This window comes from Ranitomeya imitator, chromosome 3 (genome assembly GCF_032444005.1).
Source record: "Ranitomeya imitator isolate aRanImi1 chromosome 3, aRanImi1.pri, whole genome shotgun sequence".
NCBI classification, from domain to species: Eukaryota; Metazoa; Chordata; class Amphibia; order Anura; family Dendrobatidae; genus Ranitomeya; species Ranitomeya imitator.
In genome coordinates, this window is record NC_091284.1 from 339552881 (window position 1) to 339569846 (window position 16966).

At 40.0% G+C, this 16966-nt stretch overlaps 1 protein-coding gene across 16 annotated transcripts in view; it reads right to left on the reverse strand.

Annotated features, from left to right (window-relative positions):
• The window catches only part of LOC138669913 (protein 4.1-like), a 405915-nt gene that overhangs the window by 92457 nt on the left and 296492 nt on the right, over positions 1–16966 (reverse strand). For 11 of the 16 annotated variants that reach the window (XM_069756785.1, XM_069756783.1, XM_069756779.1 and 8 more), the window contains 2 exons: positions 16519–16560; positions 6561–6623 (listed from right to left, as the gene is read on the reverse strand). In XM_069756785.1, the coding sequence (XP_069612886.1) occupies positions 6561–6623; positions 16519–16560 (105 nt within the window). The remainder of the gene's footprint in view (positions 1–6560; positions 6624–16518; positions 16561–16966) is intronic. The other 5 variants (XM_069756784.1, XM_069756782.1, XM_069756780.1 and 2 more) reach the window with 1 other exon arrangement.

Sequence of the window (16966 nt, forward strand, 5' to 3'; positions counted from 1 at the left end):
GCAATCGGCTGCTAGCACCGATAGTGGGAATTTAGCCCCTCTGATGCCGCTGTCAGTATTGACAGTGACATCAAGGAGCATCTGATTCCCTGCGCGATGCGATTGCCTTGTCCTTATGGTCTCCATGGAAGACCCCCGGCTGCAAGATAGCAGTGGGGTCCTTCTGGATCACGCAGATATGTTGGCTTGTGAGCCTGTCAGATGCTAATGTAATACTCTGCAGTGCAGAGTATCAGATTTGCGATTTGACACTATACAGTGATGTCCCAGGATGGGGCAATGTAAAAAAAAAAAAATGAATTAAAAAAAGTGTAAAAATATATATTTTTTATAAATCCCCAATTAAAGAAAAAAAACTATATTTTTCCAATGAATATATTTATGCAAATTAAAAAAAATAAATAGGAGTACACATTTGGTATTGCTGCATCCATAACGACCCACGCTATGAAACTGTCCCACTAGTTAACCCCTTCAGTGAACACTGTAAAAATTATAAATAAAAAACGAGGCAAACAACAATATTTATAATAACGACGAAAAAAAAGTGCAATAAAATGCAAGCAAAAAGTAAATAAAAATGGTACAGCTGAAAACATCGTCTCACAAAATACAAGCCGCCATACAGCTCCATCAGCAGAAAAATAAAGTTATAGCTCAGAATAAAGCGATGCAAAATTTTTTTTTCTATAAAATTGTTTTTTATTTTGTAAAAGCGCCAAAACATAAAAAAAAACCAAAAAAAACAGAAGTGCTTCAAACAAAGATACCAAATGTAAATTTTTGATGAAGAAACAAGTGGAACACAATTGTGAAGTTGAACGAAATGTATTGGTTACTTAAAATTTTTGTGGAAATTAAAAAACTGAAAAGTGGGGTGTGCCATATTATTCGGCCCCTTTAACTTAATACTTTGTTGCGCCACCTTTTGCTGCGATTACAGCTGCAAGTCGCTTGAGGTATGTCTCTATCAGTTTTGTACATCGAGAGACTGAAATTCTTGCCCATTCTTCCTTGGCAAACAGCTCGAGCTCAGTGAGGTTTGATGGAGATCGTTTGAGAGCAGCAGTTTTCAGCATAATCGCATGGGTACAGTGTTTATAATTAATATGGTTGAGATTATCCTGATATTCACAAAAAAAAAAATAGAAACTCCAGTTGAAAATGGTGCCCGCCGCGTCAGCGCAGTAGCAGCCATCAGTGTATATAGAGGTGATGCGATAGCTGATATTGCGCAGGTATTGGCAGCGCAATCTTGCTAGAGAAAAAAAAATCCTCCTCCAAGATTGTGCATTCGCAGTAGCTGCCATCGGTGATCGGGTGCCATTTTCAAGTGGATTTTTATTTTTTAACATCAGGATAACATCAACCATAATAACTATGTGCACATTACATATGCGATTATGCAGCAGCGCAGGTGCCAAGGCTGGCGCCTGCCTGCAGAAGAATATTATATGAACATACTAAAAAACAAAAACAAAATCCATTATGCAAACTAGGGGCAGGTCACAGAGATCAGTGACCTGTCAGCAGTCTTCATTATGAATAGCTAAGCAGAGCACCACATGAAGACCCCCCCCCCAGAGGACAAGCATATTATTGACTGAAAACTGTAAATAAATATTAAACAACAACCAAGGTTTCATTTTTATCAGTTTAACGGTGCCGACCTGACACTGTCTGTAGGTCACTGTGCACAATCCTGCTGACAGGTTCCCTTTAAATAAGCGGAATAAACAAAAATAATAAACTTTGTAATTTATCACAGAAATCTGCCTATTCCTCCTCCTGGATTTATCTTTCACTCCTAGTTCATGGGTAAAATCTGTATTTTGTGAAAACAGATTTTTCCCATTACTAAGACAGGAGGAAATGCAAGATGTTGCTTGTAAAAGTCTATGGAGGGGAAGAGGAAGGAGGAGCTCAAGGCAGACAAACATTTTTCTGCAAGTTCTCCTGAAACGACAGTTTTTTCATAGAACTTTATGAGCACCAACTGTCATCTCCCATCTTAGAAGTGGGAAAATGTTTGTCTACTGAAGACAGATTTTACATGTGAAATGAGAATTTTGAAAATTATCAGTGCAGGAGTAGAAAGAAGTGGATTTCTCTAATAACATATATTATAAGCTTTCGCAGTTTTAATGTGCACTATTGATTTATGAAAAAAAATTAAAAATAAGATATTCTGCGTCATTCTCTTTCATCTATCCCCTACAGAATATATACAGTTGTGTGCAAAAGTGTTTGCCCCCTTCCTGATTTCCTATTCTTTTGCACGCTTGTCACACTTAATTTTAAGGGAAAAAGAAATCCAAAATTACCGAGTTCAAATTCCCTAGTCACACGAGGCCTCATTACTGCCACACCTGTTATCAATCAAGAAAATCACTTAAATAGGACCTGCCTGATAAAGTTAAGTAACATAGTAACATAGTTATTAAGGTTGAAGGAAGACTTTAAGTCCATCTAGTTCAACCCATAGCCTAACATGTTGATCCAGAGGAAGGCAAAAAAACCCATGTGGCAAAGAGTAAGCTCCACATTGGGGAAAAAAATTCCTTCCCGACTCCACATACGGCAATCAGACTAGTTTCCTGGATCAACACCCTAACAAGGAATCTAGCATATATACCCTGTAACATTATACTTTTCAAGAAAGGCATCTAGTCCCCTCTTAAATTTAAGTAATGAATCACTCATTGCAACATCATACGGCAGAGAGTTCCATAGTCTCACTGCTCTTACAGTAAAGAATCCGCGTCTGTTGTTATGCTTAAACCTTCTTTCCTCCAGACGTAGAGGATGCCCCCTTGTCCCCGTATCAGGTCTATGATTAAAAAGATCATCAGAAAGGTCTTTGTACTGTCCCCTCATATATTTATACATTAAAATAAGATCACCCCTTAGCCTTCGTTTTTCCAAACTAAATAGCCCCAAGTGTAATAACCTATCTTGGTATTGCAGACCCCCCAGTCCTCTAATAACCTTGGTCGCTCTTCTCTGCACCCACTCCAGTTCAGCTATGTCTTTCTTATACACCAGAGACCAGAACTGTGCACAGTATTCTAAGTGTGGTTGAACTAGTGACTTGTATAGAGGTAAAATTATGTTCTCCTCATGAGCATCTATGCCTCTTTTAATGCATCCCATTATTTTATTTGCCTTTGTAGCAGCTGCCTGACACTGGCCACTACATTTATCCCCATTAAAGCTCATTTGCCATTTATCAGCCCAAGCTTCTAGTTTACATAAATCATCCTGTAATATAAAATTGTCCTCCTCTGTATTGATTACCCTGCAGAGTTTAGTGTCATCTGCAAATATTGAAATTCCACTCTGAATGCCCCCTACAAGATCATTAATAAATATGTTAAAAAGAAGAGGGCCCAATACGGACTCCTGTTGTACCCCACTGCTAACCGCGACCCAGTCCGAGTGTGCTTCATTAATAACCACCCTTTGTTTCCTATCCCTGAGCCAGCTCTTAACCCACTTACACATATTTCCCCTATCCCCATTATTCTCATTTTATGTATCAACCTTTTGTGTGGCACCATATCAAAAGGTTTTGAAAAGTCCATATACACTACATCCACTGGGTTCCCTTGGTTCTGTCCAGAACTTACCTCTTCATAGAAACTGATCAGATTAGTCTGACAGGAATGGTCCCAAGTAAACCCATGTTGATATTGGGTCATGAGGTTATTCCTCTTCAGATACTCCACCATAGCATCTCTTAGACTGCCCTCCAGGATTTTACCCACAGTAGAGGTTAAGCTTACTAGCCTATAATTTCCGAGTTCAGTTTTTGTCCCCTTTTTGAATATTGGCACCACATTTGCTATACGCCAGTCCTGTGGTACAGACCCTGTTATTATGGAGTCTTTAAAGATTAAAAATAATGGTCTATCAATGATTGTACTTAATTCCTGCAGTACTCGGGGGTGTATCCCATCCGGGCCCGGAGATTTGTCAATTTTAGTGATTTTTAGACGCCGCCGTACTTCCTGCTGGGTTAAGCAGGTGACACTTAATGGAGAATTTTTGTTATCACTGATCATATTGTCTGCCATGGAATTTTCTTGTGTAAATACGGATGAAAAATAGTCGTTTAGCATATTGGCTTTTTCCTCATCCTCATCCACCATTTCACCCAGACTATTTTTAAGGGGGCCAACACTATCATTTTTTAGTTTCTTACTATTTATGTAGTTAAAGAATATTTGGTTTTTACAGAATTTATTTAATTTTCTGTATTTATTTAATGTCTCATCACTACCTACTTCTTTTAATTCTCTAAATGCTTACTTTTTGTCACTTTTTTGCGCCCCTTACAGCTCTATTTAGCCATATTGGTTTCCTCCTATTTCTAGTATGTTTATTCCCATACAGTATATACTGTGCACAGGTCCTATCCGGGATGCTAATAAACGTCTCCCATTTTCTTTGTGTATTTTTATGTCTCAGGATATCGTCCCAGTTAATTGCACCAAGATCATCTCTCCTCCGTTGGAAATTTTCCCTCCTGAAGTTTAGTGTCCTTGCAACCCCCCTACTACACATCTTATTAAAGGATGCATGAAAACTTATTATTTTGTGATCACTATTCCCCAAGTGACCCCCAACCCTTACATTTGATATGCGGTCTGGCCTCTTGTTTAATATTAGGTCTAGCAGTGCTCCCCTTCTCGTTGGGTCCTGAACCAATTGTGAAAGGAAATTGTCGCTCAAAGTTGTCAAAAACAGATTACCTTTGCTGGAACTGAATATTCCGTTCGCCAATCTATTTCAGGGTAGTTGAAGTCCACCATAATAATGACTTCTCCTTGAGTCGCAGCTTCATCTATTTGCTTTATGAGGATATTCTCCTTTGCTTCCATTATTTTTGGAGACTTCTAACAAACCCCTATCAGTAATTTATTATTTTTTCTCCCTCCCCTTATCTCCACCCACATGGACTCTACATTTTCATTAGATTCACCTATATTATCAGACCAAAAGAACCTCAAAACTTATAACCATGCTGCAATCCAAAGAACCAGGGAAATTCTGGAACAACGGAGAAAAAGTAATTGAGATCTATCAGTCTGGAAAAAGGTTATAAAGCCATTTCTAAAGCTTTGGGACTCTAGCGAACCATATTGAGAGCCATCATCCACAAATGGCCAAAACATGGAACAGTAGTGAACCTTCCCAGGAGTGGCCAGCTGACTAAAATTACCCCAAGAGCACATTGATGACTCACCCAAGAGGTCACAAAAGACCCCACAACAACATCTAAAGAAATGCAAGCCTCACTTGTCTCTGTTAAGGTCAGTGTATGACTCCATCATAAAAAAGACTGGGCAAAAATTGCCTGCATGGCAGATTTCCAAGATGAAAACCTCTGCTGAGCAATAAGAACATAAAGGCTTGTCTTAGTTTTGCCAGAAAACATCTTGATGATCCCAAAAACTTTTGGGAGAATACTCGGTGGACTGACAAGACAAAAGTTAAACTTTTTGGAAGGTGTATGTCCCATTATATCTTGAGTAGATGTAACAGCATTTCAGAAAAGGAACATCATACCAACAGTAAAATATGGTGGTGGTAGTGTGATAGCCTGGGACTGTTTTGCTGCTTAAGGATCTGGAAGACTTGCTGGGGTAAATGGAACCATGAATTCTGCCATCTACAAAAAAAATCTGAGGTCATCTGTTTGTGAATTCAAGCTGAAGCATACTTGGGTTATGTAGCAGGACAATAATGCCAAACACAACAGCAAGTCCACCTCTGAATGGCTTAAGATAAACAAAATTAAGATTCTGGAGTGGCCTAGTCAAAGTCCTGACTTTAGTCTGATTGAGCTGCTGTGGCATGACCTTAAAAAGGTGGTTCATGCTAGGAAACCCTCCAATGTGGCTGAATTATAACAATTCTGCAAAGAAGAGTGGGCCAAAATTCCTCCAGAGCGTTGTAAAAGACTCATTGCTAGGTATCGCAAATGCTTGATTGCCGTTGTTGCTGCTAAGGGTGGCCCAACCAGTTATTAGGTTTAGGGAAAAATCACTTTTTCACACAGGGCACTGTAGGTTTCGATTTTTCTCCTTAATAATATAGACCTTCATTAGAAAAAACTGTGTTTTGTGTTTTCTTGTGTTACCTATGTCTAACATTTAAATATGTTATTTGGTGATCTGAAACATTTAAGTGTGACAAACATGTAAAACAGGAAATCAGGAAGGAGGCAAAAACTTTTTCATACAACTGTAGGTTTGTACAGCGTTGGAGACATGTTGAAGAAAATATGACTGCAGAAGTTGCTTGCTTGTTGCCGTGGATGTGCATAGGAGCTGTAGAAATAAAGCTGTAGCTTTATTTTGGATGCAAATTGAGACAAGTAAAAAAATAACGTTCAGGAGCATTCAAATATTTTCTAAATGAAATTACTCAAACTGAAGATTCTGCTTTGGAATCATGCAACAAAAAAAACGTAAAGCATGCAAAAATAAATGAACACACAGACAAAGTTGGCACAAAACAAAAAAAAAGTGTAAACTGCGTCATTTAATACCAACCTCCAACATTAAATTGCTATGTCTGATATATATGTTTTCACCCTCTAGTTTCTTTGCTCTTTTCTGTGAATGTGAACAAAAATAAATAGGAAAAAAAAACAATGAAAATTAAAAAGTTATTTCTACAGGGGGAAAGTGAAAAATAAAAGCCATAGTCATAGGTACCGTATATTATTTTTGCAATTTTCCTTCCACTCAATTAATATTGGTGCAATTTTAGCAAAATTAATTACCAAAAAATAAAATGCCATTGTATTTGAATTTAAATTGTTGTTTATTACTTAGCCAGAGCTGAGTTGTACAAAAAAAGGGAAATAAAATCACAAAGAGTTTCAAGTATAAAACTACTAAAAATATTGAAAAAATCATCATGCACGTCAAATTAAAACTGGTGCAGACAAAAATGGGAACATTTTTGTGGTGCTTATTAATATATAAGAATGACAGGTTTTTCTCTAACGCAGAGAATCATGCGTTAACATCTACGGTAACAGGAAGAAATCTATAGAGGCCAAGTCCCTTATGTGGACGTCTAAATAGTTCAGTATCACTTTGGAGTTAACAAACTACCTTTCAAAGGAGGCAGATGGAGTGGTCTGATTACATAGGCCTTTATTAACCGCCATTTGTGCAGTGTGAAAAAGAGCGATGATACTATTTATTGATTAGTAATGTCACAAAATCATGCCCCATCCACATTTGTTTAAATAAAACAAACAAAAAGGATTTTTATGTACTTTAAATGCCTGTATTTACCTATTATGGAATAATTTCTCTTTCTTACTGAAGTGTATTAGTATCTACATATTTTTAATACTGCAAAGTAATTATGATCAATTATGCACAACTGTTAAATAAAACTGTAAAAAAAAAAATACAAAACAAACAACATAAAATAAGCACATGCAAAGGCTTCTTCATGAATTTTGCATGTCTTTGTAAATGCAGAAGAATAGCATATAAAGTAGGCTGGTAAAGCTCATGTGTTTTACAATGCCCATGCTTTTTAATGGCTGTCAACAGAAAACACTGGGCTTTGTTTATCTAAGATCACATAAAAACCAAGAACTCTGAAACTTCAGTGATGTTTAGGAAATTAGCTTCGTATATATTAGTTCTTGTGGGGATTACAGTCACTTTTGATAAAGGAGGCCCAATCTTTCATGGATTGATTGTTATTTATATTACTGGAAATTGAAGGGTTTTTCCATCAAGTTTTAAATCCCAATGGGCTTCTTGTATCAAGATATGTTACCCCATTCTCGGATGCTGCTCCCAGTCTTTGTGGAAAAGCAGCGACCTCAGAACACAAGACCAAGACCACTGCAGTCAATAATTGGGCTCAGCAGTCTTGTGCCAATTACATTGCAACATTGCCATGAAGAGGCAGCTCTGGAGCATGTAAAGAAAAGCAATCTTCCTTAGTTTATTATTTTCAAAAAGAGAAAGGTGAAAAACATAATTAATGGAAAATCCATTTAAAATCTACAGGAAAAAAAAGTATATTATAAGGAAGAGTTCTAAAATTAACTCCCTCCCCCCAATAAAAAGAATAAAAATACTGTCTTGTCCTAAAAACAACCAATTTCTTATTTGAACTCGAGTTTCTTAGTATAACATTCTAATCAGCTTTGTAAATTTTTAGCTTTACCCCAATAGAACAATATACAATTTTGTATATGTGGTCCATGCCGCTCTACAACTAAGGTACAACTAATTCCTTAAAGTTTTAGGGTATATTTCCATAGAGACGCAGCGTCAAACACGCAGCGTCCAGATGTTACAGCATAGTGGAGGGGATTTAATGAAATCCCGTCTCCACTATGCGTGGTAACACGAATCCAGCGGCCAAACCGCCGGCCATCCTGAACGTGGACATGTACCCTTAGGGTAAGTTCACACGGCATTTTTGCTGCTTTTGTAAGCCAATTTTCAGCTGCTTTTTACAGTACCAGCAAAGCCTATCAGAAATCTCATGCACAAACATCGGTTTTTGTGTGATCAGTATTTTGTGCTTTGCTGCGTTTTGTGGACATATAGCATGTCACTTTCAGCGTTTTTGCTGCGTTTTTTCACTCATTGACTTGAATGGATGTTGAAAAAAAACGCAGTAGAAATGTAGGTATCACTATTTGCTGCGTTTTTGATGCTGAAAATCCAAGGACATTAGCATGGACAAAGAGAAAAAAAAAAGCACCAAAAACGCACCTAAACCTGCGTTTTTGACACCTGCGTTTCTTTCCTGCCAAGATCAGGTTTTGCTGCAGAAAAAAAAGCAGCAAAAATGCCTTGTGTGAACTTACCCTTATAGAGAAATGAAAACCGTTGTTGGCTAAATGGCCATTGCTTGACAATACTGGGTGAATATAAAGTTCATCATAAACCTGCAGATTTTCTATTGGATAGCAATTAGTAACAATTTGGGGGAATGAGATTTCATAACTCAGTCACCCGATCTGTCCGTGAACTGTGTATGTATGTGACATCCGTTTGACTGTGTGCAGTCAGTGTGATAGGTATGGAATGAAATGCAGCATAGAAATTAAATAGTGTTATGTATTAACCCCTATCTGACCTCGGACGGGATAGTACGTCCGAGGTCAGATCCCCTGCTTTGATGCGGGCTCCGGCGGTGAGCCCGCATCAAAGCCGGGACACGTCAGCTGTTTTGAACAGCTGACATGTGCCCGTAATAGGCGCGGGCAGAATCGCGATCTGCCCGCACCTATTAACTAGTTAAATGCCGCTGTCAAACGCAGACAGCGGCATTTAACTACCGCTTCCGTCCGGAAATGATGTCATCGCCGACCCCCGTCACATGATCGGGGTCGGCGATGCGTCAGGATGGTAACCATAGAGGTCCTAGAGACCTCTATGGTTACTGATAACCGGTGGCTGTGAGCGCCACCCTGTGGTCGGCGCTCACAGCACACCTCCATTTCTTCTACATAGCAGCGATCAGCAGATCGCTGCTATGTAGCAGAGGCAATCGAGTTGTGCCTGCTTCTAGCCTCCCATGGAGGCTATTGAAGCATGGCAAAAGTAAAAAAAAAAAAGTTAAAAAAATGTGGAAAAAATAAAAAAATATATAGAAGTTTAATTCACCCCCCTTTCACCCCAATCAAAATAAATCAATTAAAAAAAAAGCAAATCTACACATATTTGGTATCGCAGCGCTCAGAATTGCCCAATCAATTTAAAAAAAGCATTAACCTGATCGCTAAACGGTGTAGCGAGAAAAAAAATTCAAAACACCAGAATTACGTTTTTTAGGTCGCCGCGACATTGCATTAAAATGCAATAACGGGCGATCAAAAGAACGTATCTGCACCAAAATGCTATAATTAAAAATGTCATCTCGGCACGCAAAAAATAAGCCCTCAACCGACCCCAGATCACGAAAAATGGAGACGCTACGAGTATCGAAAAATGGCGCAATTTATTTTTTTTTTAAGCAAAGTTTGGATTTTTTTTTCACCACTTAGATAAAAAATAACCTAGTCATGTTAGGTGTCTATGAACTCGTACTGACCTGGAGAATCATAATGGCAGGTCAGTTTTAGCATTTAGTGAACCTAGCAAAAAAGCCAAACAAAAAACAAGTGTGGGATTGCACTTTTTTTGCAATTTCACCGCACTTGGAATTTTTTTCCCGTTTTCTAGTACACGACATGCTAAAACCAATGATGTCGCTCAAAAGTACAACTCGTCCCGCAAAAAATAAGCCCTCACATGGCCAAATTGACGGAAAAATAAAAAAGTTATGGCTCTGGGAAGGAGGGGAGTGAAAAACGAACACGGAAAAACGAAAAATCCCAAGGTCATGAAGGGGTTAAAGATGTTCAAAGATAGAGATCATGATGAGGAATAGGCTAGCTAGATAGATAGAGATGTCAGTGTGCTATACGTAATTTGTGCTTTGTGAGGGGTTTTCTGTTCTTGTTTTTAAATAAATTAATTTAAAAACAAAAAATAACGCCATGGGATTCCCTGTAATTTTTATAACCAGCAGAAAGAAAGCCGACCGCTGGGGGGTAAAGTTAATATTCTGGGAAAGGGGACAATATCCCAAAAGGTTCCCAGGCTATTAATAACAGCTCACAGCTGTCTGCTTAGCCTTTACTGGTTCGTTTAGTGCAGGCCCCACAAAGAAAATGACGTAGGTTCCCCTATAATTTCTAACCAGCCAAAGCTAAACAGACAGCTGTGGATGGAAATTAATAGCCTGGGAAGAGACCATTGATATTGACCCCACCCTCCCAGGCGAAGAACATCAGCCCTCAGCTGCCCCAGAAACAGCTCATCCATAAGATTAGCCAAATCTGGCACTTAGCATTGTGTGACAACACAGCATTTATGTCAGACGTATTTTTCTTTGGTGGGTCAAAAGACATAAGCCATTGTTCATATGAGCCTGAACGTTGACTCTGGAATTGATATTTGTTGAAATTATTGTGCTGCTCTCATTGGAGGACAGGGACGCAGGGTCATTGAATAATTGATGCTGGCTAATATGTCGATTACCCATTGTACCAGTCCATGCAGCTTTGCTGATCTGCAAACAATGAAGAATAAACTATGCAAATTGATTCAATACTCGAACAAAGATGACCTCATCCCATCCTTCATTTCCCCCTGACCTGTGGATGATGGCCTAAAGGACAGTGGTGAACTATAAAAGGGGATCTTCCCTGGTTTCCAGCTTAAGAGACCACGGTCCTAGCTGGAGGAATATACAGCTCTGGCAAAAATTAAGAGACCACTGCAAAGTGTTCAGTTTGTCAGATTTTTCTCTTTACAGGTATATTTTTGAGTAAAATGTAAATTTTTCTTTTATTCTATAAACTACTGATAACATGCCTCCAAATTTCCGAGCAATAGATTTTGTATTTTTTTCTGAAAAGGAGAAATGATCAAAATTACAATAAAACCCCAGTGCTGTCAGACATCAAATAATGCAAAGAAAAAAGTTCATAATCATTTAGAAACAACAGTACAGTTAGTCCTCGGGTTACGACGGTCTCGAGTTATGTCGTTTCGTGGTTACGACGATTTATACGACGCCTCATTCCTACTTACGCGGTTTCGCGTCGTAAGTCGAACTACGTGCAACGGAGGAAGAATAGAATCCAGTACTGTACACGGTTACACGAGGAAAACGAGTCTCCTGCACGCCATAACACCCTAATTATGTAGGGTACTGTGTTAGGATAGGTGTTTGAATAGGCTAAGTGTTTGCAGTACTGTACTGCTATTATGGTACAGTACTGTATGAACGTATGGTTCGACTTGCGTCGAAATTCAGTTTACGCCGCCACGTAATAACGGATCAACGTCGTAAGTCAAGGACTACCTGTACTAATGTTTCAACTCAGGAAGAGTTCAGAAATCAATATTTTGTGGAATAACCATGATTTTTTAATCACACCTTTCATGCATCTTGGCATGCTTTCCACCAGTCTTTCACACTGCTCCTGGCACAAAAATTTAAGCAGTTCGTCTGTTTGATGGCTTGTGACTATCCATCATCCTCTTGATTACATTCCAGAGGTTTTCAACGGGGTTCAGGTCTGGAGACTGGGCTACCCATGGAAGGGTTTTGATGTAGTGGTCTCTTAATTTTTGCCAGAGCTGTAGATCTGCTCCATTGAACATCACTGTACCCTCAATGACATTTGGAGAATCAAGGTTGGGACAATCAGGTCACATGGCCCCTTGGAGACGTTCATAGAAGCCAAGTTGGGACAATCAGGTCGCCTGGCCCCATAGAGATGTTCAGAGAAGCCAGGTTGAGACAATCAGGTCGCCTGGCCAAGTACCTCAATGGACTGTCAGCTTCCTAAGCTTGTCGTTACCTCCTCTCTTTGTGTGCCCTCTGAAAGCGGGGTGTGACTGGTCGGGGTAGTAGGCCCTGGAAACCCGCAGTCACAGCTGCTCTAATCCCGGCGAGCCATCGGAAGGGTTAGACTCTGCAATTTGCACCATCTTGTGTATTTGCTGGGACTGTTCTACACTGTGCGCAGAATTATTAGGCAAGTTGTATTTTAGAGGGTTACTTTTATTATTGATCAACAACTATGTTGTCAATCAGCCCAAAAGACTCAAATATCAAAGCTTAATATTTTTGGAAGTTGGAATTGTTTTTTTTTTTTTTTAGATTTGGCCATCTTAGGAGAATATCTGTTTGTGCAGGTAACTATTACTGTGCAGAAGGATTAGGCAACTTAATAAAAACCAAATATATTCCCATCTCACTCGTTTATTTTCACGAGGTAAACCAATACAACTACACAAAATTTAGAAAAACATTTTCGACATGCAAAAACAATACCCCCAAAAATTAGTGACCGATATAGCCACCTTTCTATATGACACTCAGCAGCCTTCCATAGATTCTGTCAATTGGTTGATTTGTTTACGATCAACATTGCGAGCAGCAGCCACCACAGCCTCCCAGACACTGTTCCGAGAGGTGTACTGTTTTCCCTCCCTGTAAATCTCACATTTTATGAGGGACCACAGGTTCTCTATGGGGTTCAGATCAGGTGAACAAGGGGGCCATGTCATTATTTTTTCTTTGAGACCTTTAGGGTATGTGTCCATGTTCAGGCTTGCATCAGGATTTGGTCAGGACTGGCAGGTCATATGCGCTGTCCTTGCATTTTTTCTGCAATGTAAGGACATGCTGCATTCTTAAAAGACGCGCCGCATGTGCGTTTTTGCGGGTATGCCGCATGCGTCTTTTAATGCATAGTGGAGACGGGATTTCATGAAATCCCCTCCACTATGCTGTAACATATGGACGCTGCGTTATTGACGCTGCGGCTTAACGCAGCGTCAAAAATGTAGCGCTTCCTGAACGTGGAAACATACCCTTACTGGCCAGTCACGCTGTGGAGTAGTTGGAGGCATGTGATGGAGCATTGTCCTGCATGAGAATCATGTTTTTCTTGAACGATACCGACTTCTTCCTGTACCACTGCTTGAAGAAGTTGTCTTCCAGAAACTGGCAGTAGGTCTGGGAGTTGAGCTTCACTCCATCCTCAACCCGAAAAGGTCCCACAAGTTACTCTTTGATGATACCAGCCCATACCAGTACCCCACCTCCACCTTGCTGGCGTAAGAGTCGGAGTGGAGCTCTCTGCCCTTTACTGATCCAGCCTCTGGCTCATGAAGAGTCACTCATTTCATCAGTACATAAAACATTTGTAAAGTCAGTCTTAAGATATTTTTTGGCCCAATCTTGATGTTTTATCTTATGTTTCTTGTTCAAAGGTGGTCATTTTTCAGCCTTCCTTACCTCGGCCATGTCTGAGTATTGCACACCTTGTGCTTTTTGTTACTCCAGTAACGTTGCAGCTCTGAAATATGGCAAAACTGGTGGCAAATGGCATCTTGACAGCTTCACGCTTGATTTTCCTCTATTCATGGGCAGTTATTTTGCGCCTTTTTTGGCCAACATGCTTCTTGCGACCCTGTTGGCTATTTGCCATGAAACACTGGATTGTTCGGTGATCATGCTTCATAAGTTTGGCAATTTCAAGACTGCTGCATCCCTCTACAAGACATCTCACAATTTTGGACTTTTCAGAGCCCGTCAAATCTCTCTTCTGACCCATTTTGCCAAAGGAAAGGAAGTTGGCTAATAATTAAGCACACCTTATATATAGGGTTTTGATGTCATTAGACAACACTCCTCCTTCATTACAGAGATGCACATCACCTGATTTACTTAATTGGTAGTTGGCTCTCAAGCCTGAACAGCTTGGAGTAGGACAACATGTATAAAAAGTATAATGTAATCAAAATACAACTTGCCTAATAATTCTGCACACAGTGTATATGTTGTCTTTTGGTGGTTCCATAAAGTATTGACACACTATTTTACCCTCAACCCTGTGTTGTCTGAGAATTATTCTGCCCACGGGGAAGGAGAGTGGGCGTTCTCTGGGATGAGCCCTGGTCTATGCTGTTTTTCTAATGACATTCGGGCCAGCAGACAAGAGCACCCCACTGACCCTTGTGTCTCCTCACCATGCTCTTCTGACTTGCCCTGGTGTGGTGGCAAGTGGGGTAATAGGTTTGATGTCAGCTGTTTTATGGCCGTTGTCATCAAGCCCGGGGGTTAGTAATGGAGAGGCGTCTATAAGACACCCCCATTACTAACCCGATAGTCAAATGTAATAAAGAAAGAAACCGAGTTAAGTCCTTTAACTGAAATAAACACACAAACTATTTATTTGAATCTAGGAGACACTGAGCTGAACGTGAGAGCCGATGAACTGTGACATCCTTATTTACGTCATAGCTAGCACCATGAGAAATTTCTCATGGCGCTAGTTGTGACGTCATGAAGGTTACAGTACTTCAACAACCAACTCACACTGAACTGACCGCAGGAACAGCTGCTTGTTACCTGCAGTAACCTCAATTACGCTACTGCTCGTCACTGAAGTTGCGATCGCACGCTCAGCGTCTCCTGAATTCACGGCTGAGCATCGCATCATGCCACCGCTCAGTCATGCAATCCAGATGTAGCGGAGTTGGGCTGTTCGTGGGACAAATGGATTGTGGTCAGACAGCTGAGGAATATGGTGTTTTATGATTTTTAAATTTACAGTAATTAATGGGAAAGAGGGTGGGGAGTGTTTAATTCAAATAAAGAAGTCTGTGTGTTTATTTCAATTAAAGGACTTTACTCGATTTCTTTAATACATTTGACTATGGGGCTAGTAATAGGTGTGTCTTATAGACGCCTTCACAATACTAACCCCCGGGCTTGATGTCATCAGCCATAAAAAAGCTGACATCAACCTTATTACCCCACTTTCCACTGCACCAGGGCAAGTGGGAAGAGCGAGGTTAAAAGCCAGATTTCAAGCATCTTATGGATGTGCCATTTCTGGAACGGCTGAAAGCTGATGTTCTCAGCCTGGTAGGGGGGACAAGATCCATGGCCCCGTCCCAGGTTATTAATATCAGTCCACAGCTGTCCGTTTAGCCTTAGCTGGTTAGACATTATAGCTAGACTCTACATTTTTATTGGGGTCCCTTGAAAACTGACCAGTAAAGGCTAAGCAAACAGCTGTGAGCGATTATCAATAGCCTGAGAACCTTTAGGGATATTGTCCCCATCCCCCAATTAGTAACATCAGCCTCCAGCCGTGGGTTTTCCCCTCCTCTAGTTATGAAAATTACGTGGGAGCACATGCCATTTAAAAAAAAAAAAATTATTTATTTAATACACTATGTACACAGCGGGTGCTGAATACAACTCCCATTATTGTCACCTGGTTGCGCCGATCTCGGAGACCAGACAGCAATGTTGAGCGCTCCCTTCAGCACCCAGCGCCTGGGAAAAGTGCAAACTGTACCGCTTTTCTTAGGCTTAGACTGATGGCACACGGATGTCATCAGTGTGAACGTGTGTCAGGCATTTTGTCTGTGGTGCGTGTAAAAAAAAACCCTGACATGTCTGACATGTGCATACCACCATTGAATACAATTGGTGTTAATGTGTCGTATTTGTGATCCTTCAAAAACAAACGGCTGAAAAGGGAGCTTGACACTGTGTAAAAATAGCATTTGCTCAGCTCCAATTTTCTCTACTGCTCTCCCAGTAAGCACCCATGAGGAATTAGGTCAAGATCACCAACTTCTTGTTACAAAGCCATGTGAGGATATTTGTTGAAGGGAAAAGGATGTTTTTTACCTCAAGTCAGAACTAGCAAGCTTCTATGCAACACTTAATAGTTGTTGCCATCACTGTGGTTAGCGTTACGACTTGCTTGCTGTAGTTCACGCAGGATAAACCATAATGTAAGCAGACCAATAACACAACATTCATTTGCTAGTTACCGGTGAGTGCTTTCTAGTTATATAGTTGGAGGACATCTTCAATATGCACAGGACCAATTAATAAAACAGATAGTAATAGTATAGCCAACACTGAGCTTACCTTCCTCATGCGAATTACCTCTTCCTCTTTCTCAGCTGGTTGCTGTGAAAGACATGGAGGAAAATTAAAAAGACAAATTAACACATACAAATCATTTAAACTAAAAAAATAACAGAAAAAAAGACATAGTACAGTAGAACTCAAGCAACTAAACTAGTCTGCTGAGCTGTGTATTTAATTCTATCATGTGTGATACTGTCTGCTGAGATGTGTACCTAATCCTATCCTGTGTGATACTGTCTGCTGAGCTGTGTACCTAATCCTATCCTGTGTGATACTGACTGCTGAGCCGTGTATCTAATCCGATCTTGTGTGATACTGGACTCCCCTTGCTGTCTGTGTCAGAGGGTGGTCTGTGTCGGCACGGTAATAAATTATGTTATTTCCAGCTTTACAGAAGGATGATAACACCATAGAAATTACAAGAATAATAGGCCTCAGGTACCAC